Source organism: Lepisma saccharinum, unplaced genomic scaffold (assembly GCF_977018435.1).
Source record: "Lepisma saccharinum unplaced genomic scaffold, izLepSacc3.1 HAP1_SCAFFOLD_677, whole genome shotgun sequence".
Classification (NCBI taxonomy): domain Eukaryota; kingdom Metazoa; phylum Arthropoda; class Insecta; order Zygentoma; family Lepismatidae; genus Lepisma; species Lepisma saccharinum.
In genome coordinates this window covers 19,732-36,495 of record NW_028143348.1, presented here as the reverse complement: position 1 = coordinate 36,495, position 16,764 = coordinate 19,732, and the positions used below count along the sequence as shown (strand labels likewise).

General features: G+C 35.8%; 1 protein-coding gene across 2 annotated transcripts in view; it reads left to right on the top strand.

Moving 5' to 3' along the window:
- Hel25E (ATP-dependent RNA helicase 25E) overlaps window positions 1–16,004 on the top strand; it is a 38,700-nt gene extending 22,696 nt beyond the window's left edge. For both annotated transcript variants that reach the window (XM_083116406.1, XM_083116407.1), the window contains exons 4-10: window positions 73–256; window positions 2,037–2,155; window positions 5,118–5,249; window positions 10,476–10,622; window positions 12,222–12,359; window positions 12,595–12,712; window positions 15,510–16,004. In XM_083116406.1, coding sequence (XP_082972532.1) covers window positions 73–256; window positions 2,037–2,155; window positions 5,118–5,249; window positions 10,476–10,622; window positions 12,222–12,359; window positions 12,595–12,712; window positions 15,510–15,523 — 852 coding nt within the window. In that variant the 3' untranslated portion in view covers window positions 15,524–16,004. The remainder of the gene's footprint in view (window positions 1–72; window positions 257–2,036; window positions 2,156–5,117; window positions 5,250–10,475; window positions 10,623–12,221; window positions 12,360–12,594; window positions 12,713–15,509) is intronic.
- The last annotated feature ends 760 nt before the right edge of the window (window positions 16,005–16,764 follow it).

Genomic DNA, 16,764 nt, shown 5'->3' with positions numbered 1-16,764 from the left:
GACTTTGATGTTTGATCATATAGTTGAGTAATATTATAAACTTGAATGAAGAAAAATGTCTTTTCTTTTTAGGTTGGAGTCTTTTTTGGAGGACTTCCCATACAGAAAGATGAAGAAGTACTGAAGAACAGCTGCCCTCACATCGTTGTTGGTACACCAGGACGTATTTTGGCTCTTATTCGTTCCAAGAAGTTGAATCTCAAACATTTGAAACATTTTATCCTTGATGAGTGTGACAAGATGCTGGAACAGTTAGGTGAGTATTTGAACTTTATGGTTTTAATGTAGGGCAGAGGTCAGCTTATGGTCAGGTTGGAAGGTTTTCGCTGAAGTTGTAGTAGTCTGCTATGTTCAACTGATGTTTGTTCTGCTGATTAGGTGGTCACTTTGCATCCGGAAAATCATGTGTGTGCTGGTAGTTTGATGAGCACGTGACACTACACTTGTGGCAAATTTGACTGAAAAAATGATTTGGTGAGTGGTGAAGCATGTCATGTCTCCATGCTTGAAGTTTCTCTGAAACTGGATACAATGTGATCATACCTCTTAGCCATTGAGTTACAAATGGTGGATTGAATTTGTAATAATTTCTTGCTTCGTAGACACCTTGGCTCTGAATAGGTCAATAAAAGAATTGTTTTTAATTTTAGAATATTTTAATCCTTCGTTATCAGTTTAATATACCAACACATCACTAGATTGATTACTCAGGGTTGCTGCAAGTCCTCACATTTACCAGTTTGATATAAAGTTGCTGTGCATCTGGAAAACGGAAATGTCGGGGAATTTTTGCATATCATCTGGAATTCATGTGCATTTTGGAGTCTGCAAGAGAAAAAGTGCAAAATGAACAATTCATTTTCAATTAAGGATTTGGTGCTTGTGATTCCACTCTTCAAAAGGATTCAGTTCACAAACATGTTCCTCTCATCCTTATGATTGTCTGGTACAATATTATGGTTCCTTTGGATTTTGATTCTACATAGACTCTTAGGTAATATATTTAATTTTCACTTCTTCATTCTAGTTTTTAGAAAGAATATCAAAGTAAAAGTTATAGTCCAGCTATACTGATTCATAAATAAAGAAGTTTGACAATATGATCATAATTATTAGAATGGTTGGTGAATAATAATTTTTATAGGTCTTGGTCTTGTTGTCTTGTACGGCCTGTTACCTGTTGATGGTGTGTACTAGTAGTAAGTACATGAATAGTGCAGGAAGTGAATATAGGGTTTTATAAAAGGCTGGCTTTATTGTTTATGTTGATAATCTCACAGCATGTTATTTTGCATGTAGGAATCGTATAGCAAATGTGCTAGAGTGGAAAAAATTATATTGTTTATGAAGATTGTGGTTTAAGAATGTTTTCTGAGTTTGTATCACGGGGATGTGTTTTGCTTTAATAATGCACCTCTGTTACCTTTAACCTGAAGTCTATATCCAAATGATGAAAGCACCTTGCACATTTGATTGTAATTTTGATGATATAAAATTTTTACGTGTTTTGTGCATGTAGAATGAAATGTGGTGAAAGTAAATATTCATAATAATTATTGGACCTACATATGTAATTGAAAAAAGGCAAGGTTCAAAAGCAAATATGATTAACACCACATGTGGAAGAAATCCATTTTTGGACTGGAAAACCTGGAAATGTCTAATTTCATAATGAAAACAATTGTGGCAACCCTGTTGTGTCCACAACCAGTTCATTTGTTGCCTTGAATGTGCATTTTGTAGCTGTGAACAAGCCTACGAAAGACCTACTGTCTGGTAGTTACTGAAGTATCGAAAGCTGACACACAGGTGTGATGTTCCATTTTTCAGCTTTGTTGATCAAGTACCCTAAAATGTACCATGTTATTGTGTTAGTGATCACCAATTGCAACTGAGAATGATTACATTATATTGGAGGATTCGTAACTGAAATTTTTGTATTTCTGTTGAATGTTGATGTAGTTATCTGCATATTTTAGAAATATAATTTTAATAACCTAGTTTTCATTACATGAAATTGTTATTTGTTTTTCCAGACATGAGAAGAGATGTTCAGGAAATATTTCGAAGCACTCCTCATGAAAAGCAGGTTATGATGTTTAGCGCAACTCTCAGCAAGGATATTCGACCTGTATGCAAGAAGTTCATGCAAGATGTGAGATTTGTCGTATTTATTTTTGTACACTTAATTTTGTATCCAATATGTGTCACAAAGTTTCTACCCAGTTCCTGTTCCCGATCTCACTTCCAATCTATCGTTCCCCATCTCAGTAGTTGTTCGGTGGGGTGAGTCGAGTGAGCAACAATGAGGATACATATCCTGATTATTCCATGAAGTACCATTCTTGTTTCCTTTACAAATCCCATCTTACTTCCTGGCAAGAAGTACCAATGGTGCCATTGCCACGACCCGCTTTCAAATCCCACCCTTCTCTGTTGTAATGCAGCACTGTAGCATCTGCAGTTAATTGGTCTTACAAGGGAGGGAAACATGAAATAGGGGTGGGTTTTCGGAGAAGAAAAGAAGATTTGAAGAAAGAAGATACAAGAAAGAAGATGGAAGAACAGAAGAGGGTATATACGTGTGGGTGGGTTTTATTGTAGCGTTTGGGCATTTTTTTTTATTAGTTTGGACTACTGCAGTGCATTCAAATTTGTTAGGTAGTTAATGCATCTGAAGAAATTCAAAGGACTAGAAGTGAATCGTGCAACGAATCTACCTGGAATGGTGGAGCATTTCTCCAGCATGGGTGATTTCATGGGGCATGTTGGTACCCAAGCGAGCATGTACAATGCTGCTTCGTCTCTTGATGAGAAGCTGGTCTAAGTGTGGCTCTCTTGGAGGCATCTCGATGAACCGTAGGTAGAAATTTACAATTGGTATTGTGTGCAGGTAATAGGTAGTGTACACATTTTCTTTGCTTATTTGACTAGAGAATATATTCTTAGAAATGGCTTGTTATATTCTTTGTGCAGTAATATATTAAGGAATATTTTTTTAAATTCTCTTTTGCAAATTTAATGTGGGTCTGGGAGTATATATACATGCAGTAGAACCTCGATTTAACACTTTTCATGGGAATGAAACCAGAAAAACCTAAAATGTAGGAAAAAAATATAACATTTTGCTCTATTGGGATCATGAAAATTGAATGTATAATGAGAGAGAATGTAAAATCAGGGTTCCACTGTATTGAAGCACATCGTAAGACCACACCTAGTGTCTAAGGTATTTCGAATGCTTGTAAGAGGATACAGTAGAGAAGTGGGAAGGGAATAGATTTCTCCAACTCGTCTGTAAATTGAACCGAATTTTTACATTTGTTTTGAAGAAAACTGAAGTACAGAATCTCAACAAGTGGTTTTTCTGTTAAGCATAAGAGTTTATTGCACATTAATAGTTGCAGTGGAACCCCGATTTTACATTTTTCCGTATTATACATTCAATTTTTATGGTCCCAACTTAGTAAAATGTTACGAAATTTTCCTAGATTTTACATTTTCCCGTAATTGAAGTTTTTTTCAGCTTGGTCCCCTGAAAAATGTAAAATCGAGGTTTCACTGTACTTAATAAAACCAATGCTTTGTGTATTTCCAGCATGACATACTTAAAAAGGGGCCAATATTTATTACTATTACAAGATAATTAAATTTTGATTTGTGGAAAGTTTAATTAAATTTGGAAATTTAATTTCCCGGCAATTGAGGGAACTAATTGAGCTAGCAACATGAAATTGTTCGTGTCACAGAAGTGAAATGTGTCCTCTGTATACCACAAACTGTCTTGTAGTAAGTCCTGGTAAATTAGTTCCCTCGGTTGGGTCCATCCAAGAGTCTTAACCTTTAAACCGCCATTGTCATATATATGTGGCACGCAAAGTAAGGCTCTTGTCGCCGTTGTCTCATATATGTGACAAGATGAATTAGTTAAAATTCCCACGCTATTTGCACCTTGATACTTTTATATTGTGGTGGAAACACTAACAGGCTTTCTGGGAAAAGCTGACATCAAGGTTGGAGCACTTTTTCCCCCCTTTCAACATGCCCAGGTCACGTGTTGGAGTCCTTGTTAACCTTGTTTTTTGAGCTGAGCATGCAGACTTCAACATATTGGCTCATATTACATTTTGTGCCAGTTAGGAACATGAAACAACTCTCATTTCATTACGAAAGGTCCGTACTATGAAAAGAAAGCTAAATTTTCCACCCTTTTCCCATAGGAGTGGGGAAAGATGGGGCAAAGTCCAGATTTTTTCATGGAAATTTGGTGGGCACGACCCACCCCAGCCAGTCTTTTTCACTTTGGTGTTCTGAATTGTACACAGTTGCATGCCCTGGTGTCTTAGCTTGAAAACAAAACTTACCCGAAGCCGATTGGTCCAATAGTCTACAAGTTATAACATTTTTTCGAAATAAGTACACATTTAAAAATCGCGTCGAAAAGCCTCTGCGAAACAGGGGTTACTTCCGTAAACCTGCCCGGCGGTTTAAAGGTTAATAGTGACAAGTGGTTGCAGTATACCTGTAATGGACACTGTAAGCCTGTACAGAGATCAAAGTTGTGGAAATTGTAGTGAGGTAAGGGGAATGTTGACTGTGTAGCTCAGTGGTAAAGCATTGTTGCATATGGACATAGAGGTCTGATGCCAGTTGACTGCCTTTTTTTTTGGTTACATTATCGTAAGATAATTCATTTAGCTAATCCAGTTTAATAAATCAGCTATCTTGTGCTACAAAACTTTCAAGACCTACTTTAAATAGGCTTCGTCTGATAATTTTTATATTGTATTCTTCCTTGTAACTTCTGACAATGTTGGGAGACAACTGTTCTGCCCTAGAAATTGAAAAAAAAAAATTAAAGAAATTTAACTTAAAGCTGTTAAATTATGTGCCAATTTTTTTTTTTTTTTTTCATAATTTATGTAAGGGACAACTGATTAAGAATGCTGATTCTTTTATCCTGATGTGCTTCAAATATTTACATATACACATACAATAGCACTGAAATCTTTATTTCAGATTGGAAGTGACAAGTAGTGGAATGGAGAAAGTATTGGGAATAGAAATTGTGGGTGGGAAGGGAAGATGCTTTATTTGTGTTGATTTTCTCGTTGCAGCCAATGGAAGTGTATGTTGACGATGAGGCAAAACTCACATTGCATGGCTTGCAGCAGCATTATGTGAAGTTGAAGGAGAACGAAAAGAATAAGAAACTGTTTGAGTTGTTGGATGTTCTGGAATTCAATCAGGTTAGTAATATATGGTTTGCTAATTAGGGGTGTGAAGGTTGATCTCATTGGCATTGGATTCCTGGTGTTTTGAATGTGATGGTGTCACAATGCATCTAGTTAATTAATGCAGATTCTTCGGAGGATTCATTCAATCGTTCATTTGATTTTAGTTGACAGCAGTGTGATTATCCTTTTTTTTTAAAGTTTGTGTGGTGTAGTGGTCAAACCTTTCCCACTTATCACATGCTTGTTCTCATCCCATTTTCATCTCATCTCCACTTGTATATTCTGTCCTGCAGATTCATTATCCCACCCATTTGTTTTCTCATCTGTTCTTACGACTTCTTCTATAGAGCGACCACAAACAAAAGAACCTTCGACGTAAAGTCTCCGTGCAGCTTTCTCTCCTTCCATTCAACTCTGGCAATGAGGAAGCATGCTCCAATCTGCCCTTCCCCTCCATGTGGTGTACAGTGCACAGGAGCCATGGGTATGCGTAGGCTTTTTTACGTGTGGTTCCTCTATAACCTCGAACCCCACTCTTAGGTGCCTTAAACTGCTGGAACAGTTGATTCATATTCTGATTCAGATTCATATTTCACAACCAAATTACAAATTTTACATTATACAGGGCTGCAGTTCTCCAGCAGTAGGGCATCTGACATCCATGCGGGTGATTTCTGTTAGGAATTTTCCCAGGTGTTATACATGGGGTTCACCCAGCCTCTAATAAATCGACACTGGAGTGAGATTGAAGGTGGCCGAAGTGTGGTACTTATCACAGGAAAGTGCCACATTCCCCCATGTGCCTTCCTGGCATGTTGCAATGTGCATGGGATAGGTTGCATGCAATATAAAATTTGTCGCTATAGGTAATAAAACCACTGCAAGGCTGTCCGTTGACCATCATTGCAGTTGATGATGAGGCACATAATTTTGGTAAATAAAAAAGCAAAATTTCGGTACAAAAATTGAGTCAATTTCGGGTTCTAAAGCGGTAAATAAAATTTCGGTGTTATAGCAGTGAAATATCGGATGAAAAGTAGTATATAAAAAGACATTTTTGTTTTAAAATTTTGAATATAATCTTAAATTTGATTTGAAAACTAGTCAATTCTCAATTCAACGACCTTTCACAGTTCCCGGGAAAAGGGTTGTTATTGGAATTTGCACCAATTTTCAACGTAAACGGACACAAAGATGCCTAGGAGATGGTAACACCATGTATCCTGGTAGTTATACAACCTGTTATGCACAGGATGCATGTTGTGAGAAGGAAAATAGAACATGAAAACATTTTCAGAAAAAATAATTTAAAAATATTGTTACTTTCTTTCAATTATGCACAGTCGTTGCTTTTCCAGGAAATTCTTACAATTCTAGTTCATGAGAAACCCGTTTGCACCGAGACCTATGGAAAGGAAAACAATCTTTTGCTTTTGCAAGAGAAACTCTAAGAATATTGACACCAGTCACACTGGCACCAGCCAAAGTCTGGAGATAATTGGGCAGAATGAATGTTGGATTTTATACGGGTCTACTGGAGCATTGTCTGTTACAAGATTAACTGGTAAGATTAGATCTCTCCGGAGAAACAACACAACCTTTCTAGGCAAAAAAAAAAGGCGGAGCTGTAATTTTAGTTCCGGTTCAGCTGTGTAAAATACATCGCAAAAAAAAAGTCACGTTTTCTGGCGGAAGTGAAAAATCCCAGCATTTTAAAGATAACGCAACTGTCGAAGATGGAACTTTTAACAGCAGTGTAAAGAAGAAAGAAATAACCCTTGCTTTACGTTTTACCATTCAACAGACAATAATACGGGTAATATTTCCTATGCAGACGACAGCATTAAAAAAAAAAAAAGACTGAATTCTGCAATTATCAACATTGCCGTGCACACCAGTGGCGGAGAATAAGCTGGGAAAAGGGGGGGAGGGTTACTTTCTTTTTTACTGCTATGGTTTTTGTTAGTTTTCAAGAATATATCCAAAACTGGTTGCCCCATTTTAGACGTCAAAGGAAAGGAAGAGGGGTGGTCCACTTCCACCCTCGCCTGTAATCAGCCCGTATGCACACACGAGCAAGAAAATCGCAGCCGAAACAATCGGCATTGCCCCTGCCCCCCCCCCCCCCCCCCCAATGTTTGCTGACGAAAAAAGGGAGAAGTCAGTCAGCCAACAAAACACTTTTTTGGCAGATATTACGACATCGACACAATTAGGAAAATGTATGAAGTGGGAAACGGGAGTTATGATGCACGTAAGATCGAAGTAAACTTTTGTGGGAACCTGGATGACAACGCATTAAGTGGGTTGACGATCTTTAGTTTGCCTATGTGGTTTTGATTATCTCTAACAGTTTCGCTTTTTTTATGAAGTGTTGCAGGGAACAAAGAACACGTTTTTAATGAAGCGGGTACTGGAAGTTGTCGGCTATAACAAGGCCGAGAGTTGCTCACTCACGGGAACCTACTGAACTATAGCTCAGAGCTGGACTGATGGGCCAGACTATGTATTTTGGAACATACCGGCGATCTTATCTCTCAAGGTGGTGTATTTATCGATGAAAGAGCTTGACCTGCCATACACATTGGCAAAGACTGCAAGTCCAGCAGTCATTTTGGGCTGCTCCCCCCCCCCCTTCCCCCTCACCTGCGAGTTTTCAGCAGCTCTTAGGACAAGGAAACAAGTCAAGGTCGATTTAAAATAACATCCAAGCACATTCGATCTTCTCTTCTCACGTATCCAAGAGCAAGCGTGGCAAAACAAGCCTGGCACGTTGGGTAGTGGCCGTCGGGTGCGGGGTAACATTGGTGTGCTTGAGGGAGGGGAGGGCAGAGGTAAAGTGCTATTGGATATCACTCAAGCATGGTGTGCTGGTGTCTTTTTTTAGTTCAGACCCAATTGTGAGCGGTAGAGTGCTCGTGAAGGGAATGAGTGGAAAACAAACAATGCATTTTTCGGCCCATTTCCTTCAATTTTTCAACTTTTTTTCGAAATTTTTCAACTTTTTTCTGAATTTTTCACGGTTCCTGGGAAAAGGGTCGTTACTTCGAGGGGATCGTTATACCCGGGGTCATAGAATCGAGAGTTGACTATACTTATTACACAAAAATTAACATTTGACTTCTACTAGCACATTTATGTAGTTATCAGAGTATTAAGTTTATTTCTGTGTAAAGAAGCCCCATTTTTGCTTCTCCAATATTAAGTGGAATTAATCAATTTTCTGTAAATTCCATACTCAATATAATTCAGACCTCAGAAGGTGTCACATCAGTAAATAAACCTTAAATTTCGTGTGCAAGAGTTTATTTGCAGTTCATTTCGCATTATCTCGTGACAAAACATGGTAGCAAATTGCATCTCACACCTTTCAAAAACATGAAAAATTAACACTACAATGTGTGTTTTGACATTTCGTTTTTTCGTCAAAAACTAAATATGCATGCCCCTATTGATGACATATATCTACATGTTTGGTTTTGAGCTTTTTGAACAGTACAGTAGCTATTGAAGTTGTCAGTTTTCATTCCATCATACAGGTTCTCTCAATGTGTGTAGATAAGTTTGAATGATGGTATTTTTATCTTTAAAAAATGGGTTTGTTCTGCTGTACAACCTAGGAATGAGAGATATCTGAAATTAACGTAAATTTTGCATGAGACTGCCAACTTAAAATAAGAAATATTACTGTGGAAGAGGGTTTTTTTTTTTTTTTTGTCATTACCTGAGGAAGGAGTTTGTGATGAACAAAAGGGTGACCATGAAATTCCATCTAATGATTAAACAATGGATGATCAACCTTAGTGAAAAGATCTTGGGAATTTTAAAAGTAAACCTCAGCAACCTTTGGAACTCCTGCACTGTTTGTACTGGCCAGAATTTGGGACTGAAAACCAATTTTCAGTGATGATATTCTTCAGGGTAGCCATAAGGTCCTATTATCCCTATAAGAAACTAAAATAACGAGTATCCAGTATTATTTATTGACAATTTATATGAATTTTAAGATTCTCTTCTTCGATATAAGCCATAATTATCCAAAGGCTCCATGTTTGCACATTCATTATTATGACAGTGGTTTTGCCTTTCTGTAATATTTTCTCATCCTGTGAGAAAGGACCATCCCCAACTGTAGTCATGAAATTTTCCCTCATTTTGTGTGTATTAAATTGCTGGGAAGAATACAGGAACCTGTTTTGAAAAAAAGAAATGTGACAATGCAAACTTTAATAATACTTAACAAGCATAAAGTATAGGTTGACCAGATATCTTGATTTTTGCAGAACAGTCCTTTTTTTAAGGTCCTGCGGTCTGCGATGCTACACCAAAAAACCAAATATCCTATTTTCCAACAGCATCCTGCAGAACATCCAGATGAATTATTTCCTTCCTTTAAACTGTTAGGGTCTCTTAAATTAATAGTATACTTAGTTTGCACAGAAATACTTGTAGATCTAAAAATTGTCCCATTGGCTTCGCTCTTCTTACTGTAAAGCTTATATTTATTGCTTAGAAGCAGATATTGCATGCAGTCTGTTCATGATACGCAAGGTTCAGAGTGATAACTGAAAGTATATGCAGGGGTGCTTTGAAAATTGAAAATAGCACAGTTCTGGGGATTTACATGTTTGATGCATTGATGAGATGATTACTAAAGCTGCAGCAAGACACAAATATATTATCAGTATTGACTAATATTTTTAATATTATTTCACAATGTACGGATGTTTTATGGTAAGAAAGTAAGGGAACAAAAAAAATAAAGAATGAGGCAGATAGGAAGGTTAATCTATAAAATGAAAAAAATAAGCAAAAGTAGGAACAAAAAAGAGAAATGAGAAAGGAAATAAATATATGAGAAGGCAGTGGTTGAATATCGGGTGTCTTTCGTTCGAATTCCAACCTGGGCATGGATGTTGTTTGTGAGTGTCTAATCATATCATCACTTCCTTATTGTCGCAATTAGCCAAAAGTGACAGAAAAGAGATGTTAAACAACAATCAAATAAAATTAAGAAGAAAACATGAAATTTTCTAATATGTCAGGGTGCTTGTAAGCAGCATAACTTTTCCTTTGCCAGAGAGACAGGGGTGGGGTTGCACATGTTGTGTAGAAAATCTAGTCACCCTAATGAAGTACTAATTGTTTGCTTGGTCAGAGCCAACTTTTATATCGACACAAGTAAAGGTGTGTGTAATAAGCATTTAATACTAACATTTTTTAATCTTCATTCTTTAGGTTGTTATTTTTGTGAAGTCTATCCAGAGGTGTATGGCATTGGCAACATTGCTGTTGGAACAGAATTTTCCAGCCATTGGAATCCACAGAGGAATGGTGCAAGAGGAGAGACTTGCAAAGTATCAGCAGTTCAAGGACTTTCAGAAGGTTAGTTTAATGCAGGGTTACTTCAATTTAGATCTGGTGTGCACATTTCATGTTAACATTTCAAACCACTCTGTTATCTGAAACCACTCTTCCTGTGTGTTATAATGCTAAAAATTTCATTGATAAAACAATGTTTGAATATATTTTGGAGGGTAATATTTTTGTCTTAACAAATTTAGAATGCAGTGTATTAGTTTTGGACTGATTTTTACTGGCAACTGAAAAAACATGTAAAGTTGCAAATGTTCCAAAAGCAAATCAATGGTGCTCTTATCAGCCAATAATGGGCAAAAGAATTAGTGGGAATTTTACTGTTACATGTGAGCACTAGCTGTGGTGGGACTAAGTTGGGACTATGGTGCTGATGATGCAGATTCTAGACATTCAGTTGGATTGAAATATTCATAATGAAGTCATTTCATAAAATTATGAAGTACTTTAGGGTGTCTCTTAATAAATGATGACAGCCTAAATGCATGAAAAGAATTAATGAAAATATGTTAATGTGTGTGATGCTTTATAAATGTAGCAAAATTTGACTTAGTTTGTCTCTGAAACATATAGGCTGCAGATGCTACTAATTTTTGTTGGTGAAATATGCAAATTATATGCATTCACAAACTTTTTAAGCCTTCATGCAGTTCAAAGCAATAATAATTTTCAGATTAATTCATTTGTGGAATGTCCCATGTACATGTTCTGGTTTGCGAATTGTATGTCTCAATACAGGTTTTCTCCCCTCAAAGGCAAATAGAAGGTGGGTTACCTTGTTGCACACATCACTAAGAAGGTTAATGAACCAAGGAACATTTGAAATTGCATTAGATCAGCAAAACTATCACCTTACTCCATACCAATTATATTGCATATATTTGTTTCTATTTGTGAAAATTCTACCTGTGTTGTAGTTATGTGGAGAGACTGAAGATACAAATTCTAACTAGAAGAAACACTTGTCTAGTCTAGTTTTCCCCACTATTTTTTTTCCTGATAATTAGAGGCATAATTAAAAAAGCAAAATTTCGGTACAAAAATGGTCAATTTCGAGTTCTAAAGTAGTAAATAAAATAAAATTTCGGTGTTATAACAGTGAAAAATCGGATGAAAATTTGTAAATAAAAATAATATATTTTGGTTTTAAAATTGTGAATATAATCCTAAATTTGATATAAAAACTACTCTTATTACACAAAATTAACATTTCACTTGTATCACATTTATGTAGTTATCAGAGTATTAAGTTTATTCTGTGTAAAGGAGTCCATTTTTGCTTCTCCAATATTAACAGTAGAATTAATAAATTTCGCACGAATTGCATAACTCTCAGAATAATTGAAACCTCAGAAGGTGTCGTGTCAGTAAATAAACCCTACTAGTTTATTTCACATTTTGCAGTTCATTACGCATTATTTCATGACAAAACATGGTAGCAAAATGCATCTCATACCTTTCAAAAACATGAAATATTAACACTACAGTGTTTTTTTTGACATTTCGTTGTCAAAAACTAAATATGCGTGCCCCTACTGATAATTGTTCCCAATATGATTTAAATGGTCTGTAGACAAAATAATCATGATAAACCACTTCTTTTTCCAGAGGATATTGGTGGCCACAAATTTGTTTGGCAGGGGAATGGACATAGAACGAGTGAACATAGTGTTCAACTATGACATGCCAGAGGATTCAGATACATACCTGCATAGAGTTGCCCGGGCTGGTCGCTTTGGTACAAAAGTAAGTGCATTTTACCTTTTAAATCCAAGAGAAGTTTTGATTGGCACGATTGTCTATGTATTCTCTAGCTAGTAGTTGTCTTCTGAAGAAGCACCATGATGATTTTGTGTGTTTGATAACTCGTGAAACAAATTTTTTGAACTCTCTCTCTGACGTGTTTCTGGTGTAAATATTCATATTATGATGAGTTAAGGCATTTATTTTTAATGCTAATTTCTTCTTGTTACTATTTCAGGGTCTGGCCATAACATTTGTGAGTGATGAAAGTGATGCTAAAACATTGAATGAAGTACAAGACAGATTTGATGTAAACATAACAGAATTACCAGATGAGATTGATTTATCATCTTACAGTAAGTACAGTTTTTTGTGTGTGTGTGTGTGTGTGTGTGTGTGTGTGTGTGTGTGTGTGTGTGTGTGTGTGTGTGTGTGTGTGTGTGTGTGTGTGTGTGTGTGTGTGTGTGTGTGTGTGTGTGTGTGTGTGTGTGTGTGTGTGTGTGTGTGTGTGTGTGTGTGTGTGTGTGTGTGTGTGTGTGTGTGTGTGTGTGTGTGTGTGTGTGTGTAAGTACTTGGCTGTATCAGTACAGATTACTGTTGCTACCAGTAAGTTAGATCCGAAAAGATAAAAGTTTTCTTTTGACTGTTCTGTAGTTTAATTTCTTGTGAAGATGCACTGGATGGTGCGCATTTTTTTAAAACTCTTTCTCTGATGTGCCTATTGCAACTTGTCACTATTTCTGAATGTTCTTTTTTTAACTCAAAAGAATGTGTCCTTTTGTTGGCCAAGATATGTCCGAATTCTCCAGTTCAGTTTTTAGTGGAAGAAGCACGATGATGATATGTGTGTTTGATAAATTATGAAACAAAATTCTTTGAACTCTCTCTCTGATGTGCTTCTATAGGTGGCAACCTAACTTGGCAGTAATGCATGAACAGAATTGCCAACCTTCAATTTCGGAATTGTGCACAATTCACATTGTAGAAACCTTCCTATTAACCCCAGTTTAAAATGCAGAATGATACTTTACAGTAATTTGTGTGTAATGCTAGTGTGAAGAATTTGTGGGGTACAACAGACATATTTTGTATTTATACCATTATAAAATGCAACCCAAAAATTTATCATGAGAATGCAACCCACAACAACCCCTTCTGCCTGAAAATATGGTTATATTTTTGATCGAATTGCGTACTATTATGTGTAGACTTTCGATAAGCATGGTGATAGAAGTGTCATTCATGTTCACCAAAACATTGATATTGTAACATAAGTAAAGTTGTCCGTACACTTGAAACCACTACTAATGATCAAGTAATGTTTGTGGACACGTCATCACAGTCAAGAGTGAGCCTGTAGTTGAGGTCCACCAATGGCCAAACATGCTTACCCTTGCAGTCATACAGCAAGCACCTGTTATGACATGGGATATGAATCTGGGTTTCCACGCATAGCAGTGGATGGATGTCAGTGCCAGGATAGGTGAAAATTAGTGTCAGAAATATTCATGTATTAAGTCAAAGAATTCTAGCTTTTATCATGTTCCTTTTTGTTACCATTTCTTAACTAGAAAAGTACATAGTTCAATATTTAGCTTATGCCTCAGTGTGATAGTTTTATCTAGAAATTTAAAATTTTGGTGAACTTTGTCAGTATTTCAGAATGTATGTCAACCATCACAATAATAATAATGTTTCTTTAAATACCCATTTGGTTTAACTCAAAAGGATAACATGATATTTTGTTGACTTAAGCTGTGTGAATTCTTCAGTCTGGTTTTTAGTGAAGAAGCACAATGATGATTTTGTATGTTTGATAACTTGTGAAAGGAAAATGTTTTGAACTCTCTCTTTCTGATGTGCTTCTAGTGTAAATTTAGTCTTTTCATACAAGACCATCCCAGTATCAGTTTCATTGATCATGTTAATTTCTTTTTGTTATATATTTGCTAAATAAACAGTTCAATATGTTGCAATCTCGATTTAACATTTTGATATGTTGGGACCATCAAGATTGAATATAAAAATCAGGGTTTCATTGTATTTAGCTTATGAAGAATGTGCAGACCTTTTGCTTTTCAAACTTTCCGCTATGTACAAAAAAAATATAGCTCCAGGACTAATGACAGGACAGAGCTTTTAGTGGAGTGAAATTTATACATTTAACAATGAAAGTTAAAGAACGAAGAAAATCTTAAAATTTTACCCAAAATTTCATATTCAGTATGACCCTGTGGCCACCACAATAGATCAGTCAACAGAAAATACATAGTATGTAGCAGTAGTACATTCCTACAACCATGCAAAGCTGCATTGGAAATAGGCTGATATTTCTTGCGGGGGGGGGGGGGATAAGTGTGTATGTGAAACAGTGTTGCTATCTTTCAGAAAAAATCCTGAAAAATGCTTGTAGCATCAGCTCTATGCACACTAAATGGGACAAAATTGCAGGGAAACATCACAAAAGACCATTCTGGAGGACATGCAAATGCCTGTCCCCCAATTTTGGAAAAAGGAACTGAAATATGCAAAACTTTAGAAAATAACAATTGAATTTGTTGATAATAGTGTAACAAGTTGATATAGTGTTTAGTGATTCCAGTCTGCAATACCTTTAAATGTATATAAATTAACAAAAAAAGATATCTATTTAAAAAAAAGGAAATACAGTTGGACCTCGATTTTACGTTCTCAGGGGATAAGCTGAAAGAAATGCTGGAAAATGTGAAATTGATGGAAGTTTTAAAACATTTTGCTACGTTGGGACCATCAACATTCAACTTATAATGCAGGAGAATGTAAAATTAAAGATTCACTGTAATTAAGAGTAGAAGAGTTCTTTTAAGTAATCCCTTCCTTATAGCTCAAAAGATAACATGAGATTGTGTTGACGTATGCTGTGTGAATTCTAGTTTAGTTTTTAGTGAAGAAGCACAATGATGATTTTGTATGTTTGATAACTTGTGAAACAAAAATGTTTTGAACTCTCTTTCTGATGTGCTTCTAGCGTAAATGTAGTAATTTATATGAAAACATCAAATTTGTGATCCTCATGCCACCTGATAAAGATGAGACTGGAAATATAGATATTACTTATGGATTCATGTGAAAATGTTGCTATATTTTTCAATGTTTTTCATTCTCTCTTTACAGTTGAAGGCCGTTGATTTGTCTTCAAGCATTCAGATTTTTGACTTAATTTTGCAAGTTCCAAGTGATGAGTGTTGGATGTTTCACTGTCAGCAAGAAATAGACATTGGTACTGAACTCTTTTAATTGTTCCAGAGACGTGCATTTCTGTAGCATCACCAAATTTCATAAATAAACAAGATACCTGTTTGTGTGTGTGTGCGTGGATCATACAGTGATTTTTTTAAAATGTAATCTGGTGCCAACCTGTGCAAGTATTTTATGTAGGACAAAGAAATATATATTTTCATTTGATAGTTGGCGAGTAAAGAAATCTGCTTGCTAACTTTGGTAATTGAATATCTCACATTTACCTCTCTTCGACGTTACTGTAAGTGTCAGAAAATTGTGATAGTTTTAAATTGTATTCATAGCATAGTTTGTAGTATCTTTAAAACTGTGATTAATGTATAGTAATACATTGTCTTATGAAAAAATACATTTAATACATAACTCATCCTAATGTCTTTTCATTTTTTTATTTTAAAAGTGGTTGTTAATTCATATGGAAGTTTTAAATGGTCACCTAAATGGTCTTAACACCAGCTTCAGTGAGTTAGTGGTTATAGTACATGCCGTGCAACGGAGATCCTTTTATGAAATCCCAGGTAAGGCTTGGGTATCAGTGTGGTGTTGTGAGCCTACCCAGTAGCCTTGTTGTTTAACACCATTACCTGGTAGTCGTTGTTCATGTCCTTGAGCGGAACTCTTGTCAAACTGTAGGTCATAAAACCTGCCACTAGAAAAAAAATAGCTTGTGAAGCCAAGAAGTTAACCAGGTGGTGGTGGATATTCACATTAATAATGTGTAATTACTAGAGCCACATATGGTATTTATGGTAAATAAAAGATGAAGATATCAGCACAAAAATGCTATGTTTTGGGATCCAAAGTGGTAAATTAAATGGCATTTTGCTGTTTAAAATGGTGAATAAAAACCTAAATTTGATTTTAAAAAACCGTACTTGTTACACAAAATTAACATTTTATTTATAATAGCACATTTAATACAGTACTAAGTTTTTCCTGTGTAAAGGAATTAATTTTTTGCTTCTGAAATATTTGCATAAGAATGAATCAATTTTTCGTGATTTGCGTAACACTCAGGATATTAATGTGCTATTAGTAGAGGCACATATTTTTGGTAAATAAAAAATCAAAATTTCGGTACAAAAACGGAGTTGATTTCAGGTTAAAAAGCGGTAAATAAAATAACATT